General features: G+C 59.5%; 1 protein-coding gene across 2 annotated transcripts in view; it reads right to left on the bottom strand.

Moving 5' to 3' along the window:
• The window catches only part of EPHB3 (EPH receptor B3), a 29,404-nt gene extending 14,166 nt beyond the window's left edge, over positions 1-15,238 (bottom strand). For both annotated transcript variants that reach the window (XM_071437953.1, XM_071437952.1), the window contains exons 1-3: positions 15,065-15,238; positions 1,726-1,790; positions 683-1,355 (exon numbers count right to left, since the gene is read on the bottom strand). In XM_071437953.1, coding sequence (XP_071294054.1) covers positions 683-1,355; positions 1,726-1,790; positions 15,065-15,161 — 835 coding nt within the window. In that variant the 5' untranslated portion in view covers positions 15,162-15,238. The remainder of the gene's footprint in view (positions 1-682; positions 1,356-1,725; positions 1,791-15,064) is intronic.
• Between the last annotated feature and the right edge of the window lie 1,159 nt (positions 15,239-16,397).

Below are 16,397 nucleotides of genomic sequence, written 5' to 3' on the forward strand. Positions count from 1 at the left end.
TGGCAGCTGCAGGACCCACACAGAGGTATCCTGCTGCTGGGGCAGCTCTCCATCCCCAACATCTCCATGTGCAGGATATGTTCCTTCCCTTCCAGCAAGAACAAGGAGCTTCAGATCCCCTGCCTTCGTGCTGGTCCCTACCATCCCTGCTGCAAGCTTTCAGCACTGGCAGGGGGAGCATGCATCAGCATGGCTTCTCCCACAGGGGAGCCCTGCTCACCACCAGGGCTTCTGAACAAGCCTCCGCACAAGCAGCGTGAAATCACACTTGCCAAGAACAATCACTCGCCCCAGCCACGAGCACTGCAGGAGGGAAAGAGGGAAGACGCTGGATACGACAGCAGCGATGAGAGAGAGGTTTTGGTAATGCTCAAGGGCTTAAATGTGCTGGATCCCTGCTGAGGACCATGCCTTGAGCTGCAGCTCTGTGCAAGGAGATGCATCCCACAGAGGGTAGCATGGTGGTTGCTCACCAGTGTGTTCCAGCAGACACTGCATGAGTCCAGACCACAAAGGTTTTAAGGCTTTGGAGTCAAACTGCAGACCTGTCCTCTGAGATTTCATCCTGCTCACTCATCAGAGAAAAGCCTCCAAAACCAGACTGAGCTCAATGCAAAATTACCTCCTTCACATCAACGCATCCATGGGGACAAAAGCCACGATCACTCTGCCATGCACATACCTTGGCACTGGGTATCCTTCATGGTGGGCTCATATCCAGCAGCACACGTGCATGCTCCCACGGGTACCATCCACTCGCCGTCGCCGTTGCAGTACAGCTTGAGGGGCACAGACACCTCCACTGCATTGGGGATGCAGGTGCCCGGCGCAATGACCAGGGAAGTGGGCTCGGCCCCCGTTAGAGTCTCCGGGAAGATAGCAAAGCCAGCAATGGTGTTGGAGCATTTCTTGTAGAAAGCCCGGACGGAGATGAGGGACATGCAGGCTCCCAGGTCTTGGAAGGCAAGGTAAAAACCATTCTTGGAGAGAGGGCCAAAGCTGCGCACCTTGGTGTTCACGCGGCCAGACTCCAGCTTGGAGAAGCTCTCATCTGGGGCAATTGTATCCACTTTGATATAGGGGTTCTCCATCCAGAAAGGGCTGTTTGCAGAGGCAGAATCCGTATCTGACTCATAATAGAAGAGGTTGAAGGTCTCTTTACAGGAGCCAGGGATGTTGGGGATGCTGTTGCAGTCCCGCACAGTGAACTTCAGCTCCACGTAGACGCGCTGGACGTCCTGGCGCTGGATGAATTTGGTACGAAGCCAGTTGTTCTGGTTGGCCTCCCGTACGTTGCAGACCTGGTACGTGCGGATAGGGTTCATGGCCTCGTCATAACCACTGACTTCTTCCCACTGTGATTGAGAGGGAAAGGGTTAGATCCCCAGCCAGGGACAGCAGTGCTACAGACACATCATGAATGGCACAGGGTGGGGGGGAACAGGCAACAGTCAACAGGGAAGAGCAGCAGCTACACCTTCACCTGTCACAACCCTCCTGGTCATCATGTTGACTAAGAGCAACCCAGGCCAGGGACCATGACACTCCCACTCCACCGGCATGGAGTCAAGAGGAGATGGTTTCACAAGGCGCGGATATGCACAGGAGGAAAGGAGAAAGATCCAGCCAGCTTCACGAAGGCACTGGTGAGCAACCATGATTCCCATGGGGCCAGGGCCAGCTCTGCCCTTTGGAGGTCAGGACCAGGGCTGTTTCTAAACTTACCCCTGTCTCTGGATGAGTTGTCCATGCCAACTCAGAGGTCACCCACTTTGTGTCCATCAGGGTCTCTGGAGAGAAAGGAAGGAGAAAAAGAAGTAATTGGAGATGAAGGCCAAGATTAGAGGGGAAAAAAACCAGGAGGAGTGGGGGAGAGGAGAGCTGAGCCTGACATTTCTGTGGAAAACAGCAACTTGGGGGGTGAGACGTGGTGGGAGGAGGGGGGAGCGGCGCAGACAGACTCCAGATTTCTCTTCTCCTGTCAAGAGAACAGGAAGAGCGAGGCGTCCCTGGAGAGCTGTGCTGGAGGAGGCAAGCGGCAGGACGAGGAGCTGGCCAGGTGGCAAGGGGGAGATGGGGACAAGCTGCCATCCCCAGCCACTAGCACAGCCAAACGTGTCCCCCAGGCAGTGCAGGGGTGCCAAAGGAGGAAGACCGGGCGCCCCTGTCCGCACCCTCCCCCTCTGCTTTGGCAGGGCGCGTATTTAATGTGGCTGGGGTTGAAAGGGCCCGTTCCCATGACAGGGCGGTGCGGGCCAGGCAGGTTTATCCAGAGGAGGAGGGACTGGCAGGCTGCTCTCCCAGAGACGCCCCACATCACTCATTTTACAAGAGGGGAGAAGAATTTGACCGTCTGGCCAACATTCCTGGAGCAGACTACAAGACAAACCACCCCGGCAGCATTCCCCAAACAGCCCCAGCCCCAGCCTTGGGGGAGCGAGACGCTTGTCTGGGAAGAGCTGCAATTGCAGGCAGCTGTCGCTAATCCCAGGCAGAGCCGCGTGGCTCCGCGCGAGCACCACGCGCAAAAACCAGGAGTGAAACACAAGCAGGAGAGCACACTGACATGCTCAGGGGCCAACGGCCCCTCTGTGAACTGCTGGCCCTCTGAGCTCTGCTCCAGGGATGGCCCTTGGGCTGTTTGGAGGGGAGCAGGCACCCCAGCACCCCGGGGTCCTCTGGACCTTCTTTTGCCTTGGGGGGGGTGTGGTGGAAGGGAGGTGCAAATGCCTGGAGACCCTGGTGTGCTCAGGGGGGCTCTGCTGCCTGCACCGAGCAGGACCCAGGACCAGGGCCAAAAAACCTCCCTGATGAGGGCATCCCCCTCCCCAGCCACAAGTATGGCCCCATCCGGAATCCTGTGCAGCTCTCCAGGGGCTGCCCATCCATCCATCCACTTCTCAGCCCACCCGGGCTCAGGAGGAAGGGCAGGCAGCCACGGCTCTCCTAGACCCAGCAGCGGGCTGGGAACTGCTCACTCTCCCTGGCTGGGGCACAAGGACGTGCCAGGGCAGCTCAGCTGTGCCAGCACCATGGCTCAGCCCCACAGCAAGAGGCAGTTTCAGCTTCTTTCCTTCCACTCCAGGAAAACCCCAGGCTGACCTAGGCAGGGAGGAAGTGTGGAGGAGGAAGGAAGCATTCACGCATCGCAGGGTTTCGGATGAAGCCCGACTGGAGGTAAACACCTTCTTCCCGCGTCCCACCCCGGCGAGACCCGCCAGCAGCTCCCAGGCCAGCACCCACAGGCAGGCTGGGAGCAGAGGCTGTGGGTGCCACCACGGCACAGATAAACAAGCATGTCTGGGGACACGTGGGCTCTCTGACCTGCCTTGTGGCTTGCCAGGTTCCCAGCTGGGCCAGCCAGCTTGCTTCTCGCCCAGGCTGTTCACCCAGAGCAAACACAAACACAGTCCCATTGTGGCCTGGTGGCACTAGCAGTGGGCACGGCACTGAGGACAGAGGGAGAAAAACCCTTCATGGTGCCAACTCCCCATTGGTAGAGGTGCAGAAGGGCATCATCTACATCAGACTCCAATGCAGAGATGGTTGCTGGGCAGGGGTTATTTGCTGTTTCTCAAGAACACAAACCAGGGGCATCTGGCAAAAACAGGGAGAGAAGGAAGAAGCCCTCTGTCAAGCAGGTAATGCAGATGGGGTGGGACACAGGATGGGCAGAATGGCTCTGTGCACCCATAAGGCAGCTTCTGCTCAGTCCCAAGGCACCACCTGCCCAGGGGACACAGCAAGCCGCCATCTCTCTCCCTTCCAATTTCCCACACCATCAGTTACTGAACCCCGGCAGGATCCCAAGTGTGGCTTTGCACGACCACAGGAGACACTGCTGTGCTTCCCAGACCCCTGCATGGGGTGGCTACCAGGGTGGGCAGGCAGTGCCAGATGATGGGGGAGCAGGTTCCAGGAGGGGGCTGCCCACACCTCTGTGAGGGACAGGCCCTGTGCTGGCTGCCCTAATAAGGGCACAGCGGTGCTGAGGGCCCAGACATGCAGCGCTGGCGGTGAGCAGAGCCAAGCGTGTGCTCAGCACTCACAGTGCAGGACTGCCAACTCCCGGGGCAGAGACCCTGTGGGTCCAGCCAGTGCAGGGCCAGCTGGGGGTGTTTCTGCAGGAGGAGTGGGGAAGGGATGCCCTGCGTTCTCAGGGCTGGGGCTGCTGATGGATGAGCAGCTGTGGCGGTGAGTCAGGCTGGGGAGATGGGGATCTGGGTGGCAGGGTGTGCCCGCAAATAGAGTGACACAAGGATGCTGTGGCAAGCCACAGCATAGCATGGACTGACCAGACCACGGTGGGTGTTTGCTTCCCAAACCTGTCCAGGGGATGCAGCAGGAACTCTCCTGCACAGCAGCAGGCCCCACGTAGGAAGCCCTTGCCATGGCAGTTGTCCCCTCCAGCAATGTCCTTCCCCTTGAGTGTCAGCCATGGGCAGAACCTCAGCTTGGACAGGAGGCTCGCTGCCTGCATCCTAATTTGGCAGCATCTGCCATCTGACCAGCAGAGGAGAGAAAAACTGACAGAGCCAAGCCGGCTGCTGGTGTGAGAGCCACGTAAACCACACAGAGAGAGCGGGGAGGGGAAATAATAATAAAAAAAATTCACTGAGCAACTCAGCTAAAGGAAACAGGCTGAGCACAGAGGGCAGAGGGGGTTTCCTGCAGCCACGGGAGTGACCCAGGTGGGGTCAGTGGAGCCTCCCAGACCCCTGCAGCCTGCCATTGTGAAGGTCATGGGTGGAAGGCCCTATGGGCTGCTGTGCTGCACGGTCCAGGGGCTGGTGGCACATGCTGAGCTGAGTTGCAGAAACTGCTCTGAGCCCTTAAAGGTGCTGCAGAGCTCTCACAGTGGCCTGGCCCTGAACCTGATCCTCTCTCCCAAAAACACTGGGGCACACCAAGCACTGGCCCCTCGTGAAAGGGCATGTGAGAGAGCATGCTTGGGCTGGGGAGCCCAAGCACTGGGCTTCAGTGGTTCAGGATCAAGCAACTGCTCTCTTCCTGCGGCCCATGGTGCCGGAGGGGGGTTGAGAGGTGTCACCGGTGATTTCCCGGCGCGGTTCAGGTTTGCAGGTGCTGTGGAGGGACGTGAACGGCGTCAGGGCTGGCTGAACAGTGAGTCAAAGCCACTTCAATCCCGCACACCACAGCAAGAGCCTGGTCCCATTAGTCAACGGGAAATTGGCTCCCAATTTTGCTAGCTTGGGAAGTCACCCTAAGGCTTGCTTTATCACTGTCTGCAGCGCTGGGAGTTGTCCTCTCCTTACCTTCATCTGGGCAAAATCAAGGTATGGAGAAGGAGCCCAACTATGCTCAGCAAGTGCAGCCAGCCAGGCTTGACTCCACACAGAAGCAGAAGTTCCATGGCAGAGTGGGATCCCAGGACAGGGAAAGATTCTTACTCCTTGGACAGGGCTGTGAGCATCATTCTGGCTGCCTCCTGCCTGACCGGCAAGTCTCCTCCCAAGCACACCCTGAGCTGCAAAGATGAGCGGTCCCCTACCAGCAGCCCTCCCATCAGCTCCACAGAGTCCCAGCAGTTCACTAGGTGTTTGAAGCCCTGGCAAGGACCCATCTGGAGCCGGGGACCTCTCTCTCCCGGTGCTGAGGCTCAGGAATGCGGCATGCATGGTCTGAGGCCAGCGAAAACGTTTGAACTCCCCCCTTAAGAGGCCCAGAGAGCCTGTCTCGCGCTGTTGAGCGGCAGACGCGCGCGGCAGCGATGGCTGAGCCAGAAAAGGGGGGGAAATATCAAAATTCTTTCAAGATGAAGCCACTGGGGAAGACTCAATCCTCTCCACCAATAAGCTCCACTTTGAACGCTCTCCCCTTAGAATATGTGGACTGATGGCTTTTATCAGGATACATTGTCAATATAAGATGCCTGCTCTTTGGCCCGATGAGGAGAAGGCAGCTCATCCAAGTCCAGAGCATCCTGGAAGAAGGCAAGGGAGAAGAGTTAGTAAAGACACCCACGCAGCCTTGCTGCAAACAGAGGAACCTGTTCTGCAACGTGCCCATGCTCTCTGTGAGCTATGCACACCATGGCACCATGTCTACAGGAGCTCAGCACGGGGCAAGTGGCCTGGACCAGCCTTATGTGGCCCCTTGCCCCACGCTGAGCTCCTGCAGATGCCATCAATGGCTGGGCCATTTGCCCCAGGACATGGCTTGGCTCCCACCATGGTGGCTGCTAACAGTGGTGCCAGGTGCCTCTTTTCCCCCTCACTGCCATGCTTTTCTCCTCTGGAAGGAAAGCTAGATTGTTTAGAGATGCACTTTTAATCTTGGAGACTGCCTGCTATTCAAAAAGCCACCAAAGGGGGCATCTCTGCATATTTTAATTTCTTTCTCAGTTTTGAAGATAATTACACCAGGAGTGAGTGGCCTTGCGTGCTCCCCATTCAAGCACCTATCGGTACAATTAATCCCAGCACTGTTCTGAGCAGCGGCACAAAGGGCCTTTGGTGTAAGGTCCTTTATCTGGGAACAAAGAGCTGCCTGTGGGAGAGAACCTGAGGTTGCACTTTTCCCGCTGACAAGCGTTCCGTACACAAAAGCTGAGCCACAGGAGCGCCCTGTGAGCGTGTCAGGTCTGGGAGACCCCGCAACACGTTTTCTTGAAGCATGTGGCTCACCCAGATCCCTCCTTCTCCTCCTCCAGGCGGGTTCTTCCCCCGCTGACCCCAGCTAAACCCTGTAGCCATCCTTCTCCCAAGCAGGGGATGTCCCTGCTCCAAGGCCAGGGGACTCCCCATGCTGCCTGCATTTGGGAAGCTCTCCCATCCCGCTCAGCCCACGTGCTCCGTGGATGGAGCACAGCACAGACAGCAGCTCTGGAGCACAGGAGGTGGCGTGCTGGGAGGTTTCGGCACTTGGCAGCCCCTTGTGCTGGAGCTGCACTGCAGGGAGGAGAGGCTCTTGCTGATGCAGTCAAGAGCCAGGAGAGCAGGGAGGAAGGCTGCAGCCAGCATGGGAGGCATCAGGCAGGGAACCAGCAGGCACCCTCGGTGGTCAGGGGGTACCCGTGGTGGAGGTGCCAGGCATGGGATTTGTGAGCCTGGGGAAGGTTCTGGCAGGCACTATTTGCTAGTTCTCTCTGCAGGGACGGGGCTGGCAGCACTACCAGCATGCTGTACGACTCTCATGCCCTCATTCTCCCTCAGGAATCCCATCTCTTTCGGGGACCCCCTGCACTCCCCCTAGCGCCCAGCGCAAGGCCAGGGGGCTGTGCTGGTCCCACCCTTGCCCTCCCCGACTGTCAGGCCAGGCAGGCCAGGCAGTGTGGTTCAGCCCAAGGGAAGGGCTGGAGCACTCCCTATCACCGCCCACGCTGGGAACCTGTCCTTATGACAAGCAGGGCGCCTGCTGCTCCCCAGCGCCGAGGGGGGAGACGCGAGGCTGCCGTGGGAGCTGGCCCCCCACCCCAGCCCTCGCCAGGGGGGCACAGGGGCTCCGACCAGACATGCCCACCAACGTCCACTTGTCCCAGGTCCAAGGCAAGCCAGCGACTTGTCAATGAGCTGGGAACAAAGGGAAGAGAGGAGGGGAAGAAAGAAAAAAAGGGGCCTGTATCACAGCTGTGGCCCTTCATGCCAAGGGCGTTTGGCCCATCATCAAAGGGGATTGGATTTGCTGAGGCAAATGATGACACATCCACTTCAAGCGGGGCAGGTTCTGCCTGCTGCTGGAGGCGAGCCATCGGAGTGAAGAAGTACTGTGGGCACTTAATAATAGACTCATTATTTCTGCATTATGGCAGGGCCCAGAGGCCCAAACTGAGATTAAGGCCCCTCTGCGCACACGGGGCATGCACACACCAAGCCAGGCAGTTCCTGCCCAGAGAGCCTAGCCAGGGGTGGGCAGCACTGCCAGTCCTGGCATCATTCACCACTGCCAGTTCCAGCCCTGCCAGAACCATGGTAAGCTCACAGCAGGGCCCAAAACTCCAATTCCAACGATGCTCCAAGGATGCATCCTTCATTTCCCAATCCCACACCTACACTGGGGTATTAACCTCAAGCCAGGAGACGGTCCCATGGCTCTGAGCCACTGGCCTACTGCATCTCTCTAACAGTCCTCCCCATTCGATCCCAATGTCCTGCACCTTCTGCATTGGCCAGATCTAGATCCCAGACTACTGGGAGCTGCCTAGCACATGGGGTGGAGGGGGACAGGAATGCTCCCTCCATCCAGCCCTGCCCTGTCGCCAACCCACCATCCATTAACTGGCTGGAGAGGGTTTTCCGGCCACGTGCTCCTCACCAGGAGCTGTTTCCTGATGGCTGCGAGACAGACTGAAGCATGTGAGAGAGGACAGGTGCCAGCTCTGCAAAAGGCAGATCAAGTGGCAGCGGCTGGGATGCAGGGAGGGATGGGTGCTCCCTTCCGCCTGGTCACGCACTGGATCAAGGCAGAAGAACGGATTTCTGCCGTTTTATGAGCAGAGCCATGCCAAGCTGGGCTCCAGCACCCGCCAGCATCACACTGTGTGCACCCCCTTCTAAACCACAGCACTTGGAGCCTTGGACTTTTGCAGGACAGCAGCTTCTGCCCTCCAGCTGCACGCCAAGGACACGTGCAGCCCGCTGCCCAAAGCCTGCCAGGTCCCGCTGCCAGGCCCTGGTCCTGCAGAAAGGCTGTACCAACACTGGGAGAAAATGGGAGCCAGCTGCCCGAGCCCAGCCCTGCACTGCAATTACTGTTCTATTAATACCACGGGGATTTCGGATGTCAGAGCCCAGCGTGCTACGCCAGGGTCAGCTTGGCCAAGGAAGAGTTGCCATCCCTGCCCACGTGGTGGATGTGGATGTGCCCTGGTACTTGCTGCTTCAGCTTGCCTAGGGGGAAAAGATGCTTTTGCTGTGCCAGGCTGTGTGCAAAGGGGAATAGGCAGATCCCACAGACAGCCTCTCATCCTTGCCTGCTGCCAGACTGCCCACTTGGGACAGGAATGTCCCTGCCTGGCCCAGGGGAAGGGGCTGCCCTCTGCAGCTCTCTGCCATATGGACAATGTAACCAGCTGTGCCAGGCAGGCAGGCAGGAGCTCGAGGGCCAGCAGGCAGGACAGATTTATAGGTCGCCGTCCCCAGCAGGAATGGCCATGCCGCCATCCTCTGCTGCCACAGAAATAACTCATCTGATCAGGAGATGCCAGACCTGTTCGAGCCTCAAATGCCATTGACTAGGCCATGGGCAGCAAATCAGCCTGCAAAGCCACCCTTGTTTCCAAAACATGTTATGATGGGGACACTCCTGCTACCTCTCTCTGTGACCCCACTGCCCTGTGGCCATGTTTTCATGGGGCAGGTGTCCCCATGGGGCCACCAAGCTGAGCTGGGCTGGTACGGGTGGATGAAGAGCCCCAAAGTCCCCAGGGGATGGAAGAAAAGGCGGTCGGTACTGCAGACCTGCCTCCGCAGGGCAACTGCTTGCGTCAGGCTGAGATCCAAAAGGCCCCTCTCTCCCTCCAGCTCCATTTTTTTTCCAGGTTGTACTTTTGGAAAGCGCCCAGAGAAAGAGTAATGATATTTAAAAGAAAAAAACAACCACCCCTTCCCCAAAAAAGGTTACTCTGTGCACATCCAAAGGCTCGCCCCACAGACGGGTAGCTTGGCTGCCAAGCTCCATCCCATCCCGGCAGCGCAGAGTGGGAGTTTCTGCCAAGATCTCCCTCCTCTCTACTGCCTGGGGCAGTTACCCAAATCTCCGCGCTGCTCTCTGCTCACTTCCTCAGCTCTCTGAGAGCACCAAGCCCATCTGGAACTGCTTAAACCCAAATACTGCCCCCCCCCTCCCTCCTCCACCTCCCCCACCCCCAAAGTCAGATTCTTCCAAAGTTAAAACAAGCACAGAGTCAGGAGGGGGTGCCGGGCCAGGCTGACTTGCTCCTTCATTTCGGTTTAATTTCTGGGGAACTAGAATAAATCTGTTCCTGGCGATCGTTCAAGCCCTGCACATTTTTCTCATTAATAAAAAAAGGCCTTGGATAGCACGCCGCGTGTGCGTGCCCCCCCTCCCTGCGGGGTCCCCCTGCGCCCCAGCCCTTGCTGGGCAGGCACTGAGCACCTGAGAGATGCAGGACTGTGCGCAGGCAACATGGGGACAGCAGTGTCCCTTCCCTGGGACAGGGATGGATTTCGGCAGCCCTGCACAACAGCCACACCTCACAGAGGAACAGGGAGGCTCAAATCCCCCTGCAGCTGCTGCTGGGCAGGAGAATCCTGGGGGAGGGCTCCCCTGGGAGGGGACATCCCTGCTGCCCACCCCTGAAGCCCCCGCAGGGCCCCCGGGGCATTCCTGGGGAGGGGGCCCAGAAACAGGTGTTTGTCAACAGCTTCTGCCACATGCATGAGAAACGCCAGGCCCCGCAGCGCAGCGGGGCTTAGCAATGGGCAAAAATAAAATAAAGAGAACCCCCCAGCAAAACCCTCCCCTGTCCCAGCCAGGGACCCTCAGCCAGCACACGCTGGCACGTGCGTGGAGAGCGGCCATGGGGCCAGTGCTCGGCCCTGCGCTGCGCTCCAGCCTCTTCTCAAGATGGCTCCTGCTCCTCTTCAGCAGGGCGGCCATGCGAAGACAGCACTGGGCTCTCAACCTCCTGGCTCAGGCAGCACAGGCTGGAGGGCTGAGCTGCACTGAGCGGAAAGTGGGCACCAGGGGAGGGATGCAGCCCCTCTGGGAGTGATGGCACTGTGGGAAAGGCACGTGGCCCTGCAGAAAGGGGACAGTGCCCCACTCCCAAGCTCAGCTCCATGAGTCCTCTGTGGCAATGCTGAGGGTGGGTGATAATGGTCCCCAGACGCAGGAGGATGAGGCTTCACCAACAGTGCCAAGCCTGTCCCGTCACAGGCAGGATGCCCACCTGCCTTCCCTACAAAATGGCTCCCGCTTAAGGCTCAGCTCTGCAAGGGAACAGCCCATGCCCCACAGCCAGCACCGCCCAGCCAGAGCACAGGGCTGGGTTTGGAGCAACAACAACAACAAAAATGCAATAAAAAAAACCAAAACATGACTTCAAATGGGACGGTCCCAGTCGGTGGGAGTGTCACTGCAACAGGCTGCCTGCCCTTCAAGATGGCAGCCCATCCCTTGAGGCATGGGGCTCTGCCTGGCTCTACAAGGAGATTCCTGCCCATGGAGGGGCACCACCATCCCCCAAACACTTCATGGGAACATGCTGGACCCAGAAACAACAGCAGCTCATTATGGTTTCAACCACTGAGAAGCTTGTGGCAACGGCAACCACCAGCTCCACCGCAGCCCTTGGGTAGAGTCCCCCTTTCCCAGGGTTCTCCTCCGGGGGAGGCTGACACCCACCGTGTGGTCTGCACCAGCTGGGAATGGGGATTCCGACCCCGGGGCCACCCCAGCACCCTCCCCCAGCGCGTCTCCGCCTGGGAGCCGCTTAATCCCGACAAACCAGTTTGACTCAGCACAACAGGAACAGCTACAATTTTAAAAACATGCAAGTCTGTGATTCAGATTGCTGGGGCTGTTTTAATTAAACGCCAAGCTCCTCTGCTCCAGCGGCAGCAGCAAACGGCTCACGGAAAGAAAATGCAACAAACTGGTTTCCCCAAATATCTCTTGCAGTAAGTCATCATAACAAAACAAGGAGTTTCGGTTCATTCCTTAAAAACCAAAGGCCGCTATTCCCAATTGCAGGGGTTGGGCAGGCATGGCCTGGCAGCCACAGCCTCGCTGTACACCGAGGGAGAAATGTGGGGCTGCAAACAGATCCTGGTGCTCCAAGTTTTCCCTCTCCCCAGCTCTCCGCATGCTCCGCCTGACACAAAGGAAAGCCCTTCTCCTCCCCTCCTCGGCAGCACGGATGGGAAGGCTTCCTCGAGCACAGCTTTTACCGAGGAACAGGAGATTTAATGAATCCAGCGAGTGTTGCAGAGCCCCACAATCCGCTTTCCCTCATAGCCCTACCCCAAGCACCCATAAAACAGCAGGGCCAACTTCACCCATTGCCCCACCAAGAAACATGCCATTTTTGTGAAAAGTAATTAAACAGAAAGCAAATCTCTCCGCCAAGAAAACACCTGGCAGCTCCAGCAAAGCGGTCAATTAAGCAGGGGTTTGCCGGTGTAGAGAGGAGCGTGGTCAATCTGTGTGACACCCAGCTGGGGTCTGGGGGGTGTCACTGGGCAGAGCCAGTGAAGAAAATCCCCCCTAGAAATCTTGCTGCCTTGTGGGGTTTGGCTATTTCACTAGAGCTCAAGTCTGCTCAGGACTACGTGCAGCAAACTCCATCGCTTCTGCATGGGAGTTCACAGGGAAGCACGTGGGAAACTCCAAGTTTAAATGGAGTCCTGAATCCAGAGAGGCTGCTCGGAGCAGGAACAGCCTGGGAGAGTGGCTCCTACGGAGAGCAGGTCCCTGTCCCAGCCTACCCGCACCCCCAGGGCGACAGGCAGATCCAGTCTGTGGCTGTCCATGCTCCCTTGGGCCAGGGTGTTTTGAAGCCTGGGGTTTTAGCCCTGGATGGTCGGCAAGGGCCCGGAACGCAGCACATTCCCCGTGCTGTTCCACCGCGTCCACTCCCTACAGGGCCTCTGCTCCCACAGCCCCGCTGGGACAAACTTCTCGGCTCAAACCCCTGTGCTGGAGAAAGGATCCGCTGTTGCCCCTGGATAGAGCATTCCTTCTGCAGCCGGCCCGGGGACTGCTGAACCGGAGAAGAAAAACACATTGTGACTTCAAACAGACCCAGCGCACTTACAGGATCTGGAGAGAAACCATTTTCTCCTCGGCAGCACAAAGCCCTCACTGAGCTGCTGCCGAGCGCGGCTTTTCTCCTCCACCCCCGTGGGGCCTTGTAAAGAAACCCAACTCCCCGCCATCCCCTGGGGAATGGGGAGCGCCATCCAGCCCCAAAGCCCCCTGCCCTTCCAGCCCTTTGCACCTCGGAGGGGACGGTAAAGTGGCCGGGTCTGGGGACTGCTCGCTGCTGTTGTCTGCAGGACGTGCGTACAGATTTATGGCCATGCCAGATTTATGATCAGCACTAAAATATCCAAACAAACGTGCACATGAGATTTACAGTAACCTCTGGAACGCGCCAGTCCCCGTCAGGAAGCAGCAGTGAGCGTGGACAGAAATGCCAAACGTAGCAGAAGAGCGGGAGCAGGAGCTCACTGACCCTGATGTGAGCAGCGGCTTCTCTAAGCTGCAGAGGCAGAAGCCTCTCCAGGCCAGCTGCAACTTTCCCTCCAGCTCGAACAAGAGCAAAGGGAAAAAAAAAATTAAAAAAAAAAAGAAAAAAAGAATTAAAAAAAAAGAAAAGAAAAGAGAAAATCCCACGGGGAATCGGGACCAGCCCAAAAACTGCTGGGCAGCTGCCAGCCAGCCCTGAAGTGGTCCCAGCGGGCTGGCACCCAGCTGGGCCCTGACCTCTCAGACGGTGTGTTCAGCCCTGACCCCTCCACACATTCGGGAAGCTGAAAAAACCCAGTGACTCCTCAGCAGGGCCTGTTTATTTTCTCTCCATCCGACTCTTTGCACTGCTCCATCCCCAGACGGCAGCGGGGGAGAGGCAGGAGGGACTGTCCCCAGGTGATACACACCGGTGCTGCCAGCCCCCACGCCATCTATCCTTCCCAAATTCCTAAACCGCTGATGGGAAGCAGGTTGCGAGAGGCTAGCTGCAAGCGTGGGGCCCCGCCGGGCTCCCTGCCCACAACTTCATCCCCCGGCACCTCTCCGGAAGGCAGGGATGCCCGGGCGGGTGCTCCCCATCCCGCGAGGGCTGAGTGCCGGTGGTTTCTCCCTTCCCCTCCTGCCGCGGGGTTCCCGCTTAGCCGGGAGCTCACGGACCCGACAGGCCCTCAGCTCTGATTCCTACAGCCTACAAAGGACGAGGAGTTTTAAATTTTTTTTTTCCTTTTAAAGAAAAAAACAAAAAAATCGCACGGAGGGAGGATGAAAAGGAATGCGGACAACAAGCAACCCCCAAACTTTCTACAAAGCCCAAAGCTAGAGGAAAGACGTCCCCCAGCCACCGCAGCGGGGGAGGGCTCCTACCCACGGCTACCCCCGGCGCCGCGGCCCGAACCTCGCAACGCGGGGCGACGGCAGCGGGAGCCCGAAGCACGACACAGCCTCCGAGCAGCCCCCGCCGCCCCCTGCCCGGGCAGGGCACCCACAGCTCCGCTCCGACCGGGGGATCTCCCTTCCCTTCTGTCCCTCCCTCGCCAGCCCCCTCCCGCCGCTCCGGCAGCGGGTTCGGTTACCGGACACCGGAACGCCGCCGCCCCGGCACTCCGGCTGGAGCCTCGCACACTTTGTGCCGAGACAAAAACCCGTCCAGGCCCTCTTCTCCTCCTTCTCTCCGGTGCGACCCGCCTTGCCCGCTCGGGAAGCCCCGGTACCCAGCGGGGCCAAAAGCCTCTTTCCTCGTCAAAGCTGCGGGCGCAGCGGCGCTGCCCCACGGACCGGGGTTCACTTTCCAAGGGGAGAGAATTATTCCCCGTTCTATTCCCAACTCCACTGGAGCTCGAGGGTGGGAGAGCCGCGGAGCGCAGACCAGTCGGGGATAGATGCGGCACGCGTGGCCACTCGCCCCGGAGGTCCCACGCTGGAGCCTCGGGGGTTAAGGCAGCGGGCGCGGCGAGCCCTGCCGGGGAAGGGATGGAGCCGGACACGGCACACGGACACTCCTTCCGCGGCCCCACCAGTTCTGGCACGCCAAGAGCTTCCACTGAAAGAAATATTAATTTTCCAGCCCTCTCGGTCGTGGCGAAAAGCCTCGAAACGTGAACCGAGTATCCAAAGAGGCGCCGCTCCCTGCCAGCAGCCGCCGGCCGCGGATGCCGCGGCTCTGCCGCGCCGGGCTCGGTTCCACGGGGCGTTGACTCTGAAACCTACTGAGGGCGGCTAAGCGCTGGGAACGGGGCTGCGGCGGCGAGCGCTCCGCGGGTACAACCGGGCATCCGCGGCGCGACGCCGAGTCGCGCTGAGCCACGACGGGCCTGGGACATCCCGGAGGATGCGTGCACCCGTGCTCGGGCCCCGGTGCGGCGGACGGGCACACCCGCCCGGTACTCACCCTCCAGAGCGCGGCGGCCACCGGGGAGCAGCAAGAGCAGCAGAAGGGGGAGCAGCGGCGGCGGCGGCGGGGGGGCCCCCGGGCGGGCCGCGGCCATAGCGGGGGCGGTGCGGGCGGCCCCGCCGGGCAGTCCCGAGCTCGGCGCCACGCGCGGCTCCTCTCGCCGCCGCGCCACGCTCGCGCTCTGGCGCCGCCGCCGCCGCCGCCGCTGCTGAGCCGAGCGGGGCGGGGCCCGCCCGCCAATCACCCCGCCCCTGGCAACCCGGCGCCCCTGGCGACGGCGAGCGGGGCGCCGATTGGGCCGTGCTGAGGCGGGGGGCGGAGCCTCCGCGGAAAGATGAATCGGAGGGGGCGGGCACTGTCCGGCGCGCCCCCCATGGCCCCGCCCCCTGGCGCGGGAGGCGCAGGGCGGGGAGCGCGCCCCACCCAGCGGCCGCCCGCGGAACTGGGCTCTTAAAGGGGCCGCGCTCCCGGCCTGCCCCGCACAGCCTCGGCCCGCGCTGCCCCGTCTCCCGCCCCTCCGAGTGCGGATGAGTGCGTGAGCCTGGTGGAGTGTGTGATGAGAGGACCATGAGCCGTTCTGTGCCACACTACTGGCAGCCTGGTTTACCTGTGCCACCCATTGCCATCCCATTCTCTACTGTCCCATCCTGTCTCTCATGCATCCCACCCTCCGCCAACCCATCTCACCCCATTCTCCCTCAGCTCATCCCATACATCCCATCCTACTTCTCTCATCTCATCTCATCTCATCTCATCTCATCTCATCTCATCTCATCTCATTGTACCATACGCCTCCCCATCCCATCCCACCACAGAGAAAGGGATGAATGCTGTGATCCTGGCTAAGCTGAAACCATGTAGAGAGCAGTGTTTTGGGGCCCAGTCTGGGACAAACTCTGCTCCCTCAGGATAGTGTATCCACACACACTGTCCTGGTGGCTGGAGCTGGCACTGTCACATCCTTCAGGACAGACACATATCTGCCATGATGGATGTGGGACATGGACTGCCACCTGTCCTGGCCCTCTGTGCTGCATCTGCCCCTCAGATACCAAGGGAGGCTTCACTTGGGCTTAGCAAAATCCTGCAAGTCCCTGATGCTGGGGACTGCTGATGCCCCTGGTCCCTGGGAGTGGCTGGAACTCCAGCAGGTCCAGGGGCAGTGGGGTGCATGGCTGGTTCCTTCACCCTGGGCAGCCTCGTCCCCCCAGCAGAGCCATCTGGGCTGTCCCTGCAGACACCTGCCATATGCAAGTGACACCTCCCCACAGTGCTCTTGCCCCAGAAACCTGCCCCAGAAACTCCCTTGCCGTGCAGCCCCAGCCCTGGC

This window comes from Agelaius tricolor, unplaced genomic scaffold, assembly GCF_023055355.1.
Source record: "Agelaius tricolor isolate 1412-34295 unplaced genomic scaffold, bAgeTri1.0.p SCAF_12, whole genome shotgun sequence".
In the NCBI taxonomy this organism is placed as follows: Eukaryota; Metazoa; Chordata; class Aves; order Passeriformes; family Icteridae; genus Agelaius; species Agelaius tricolor.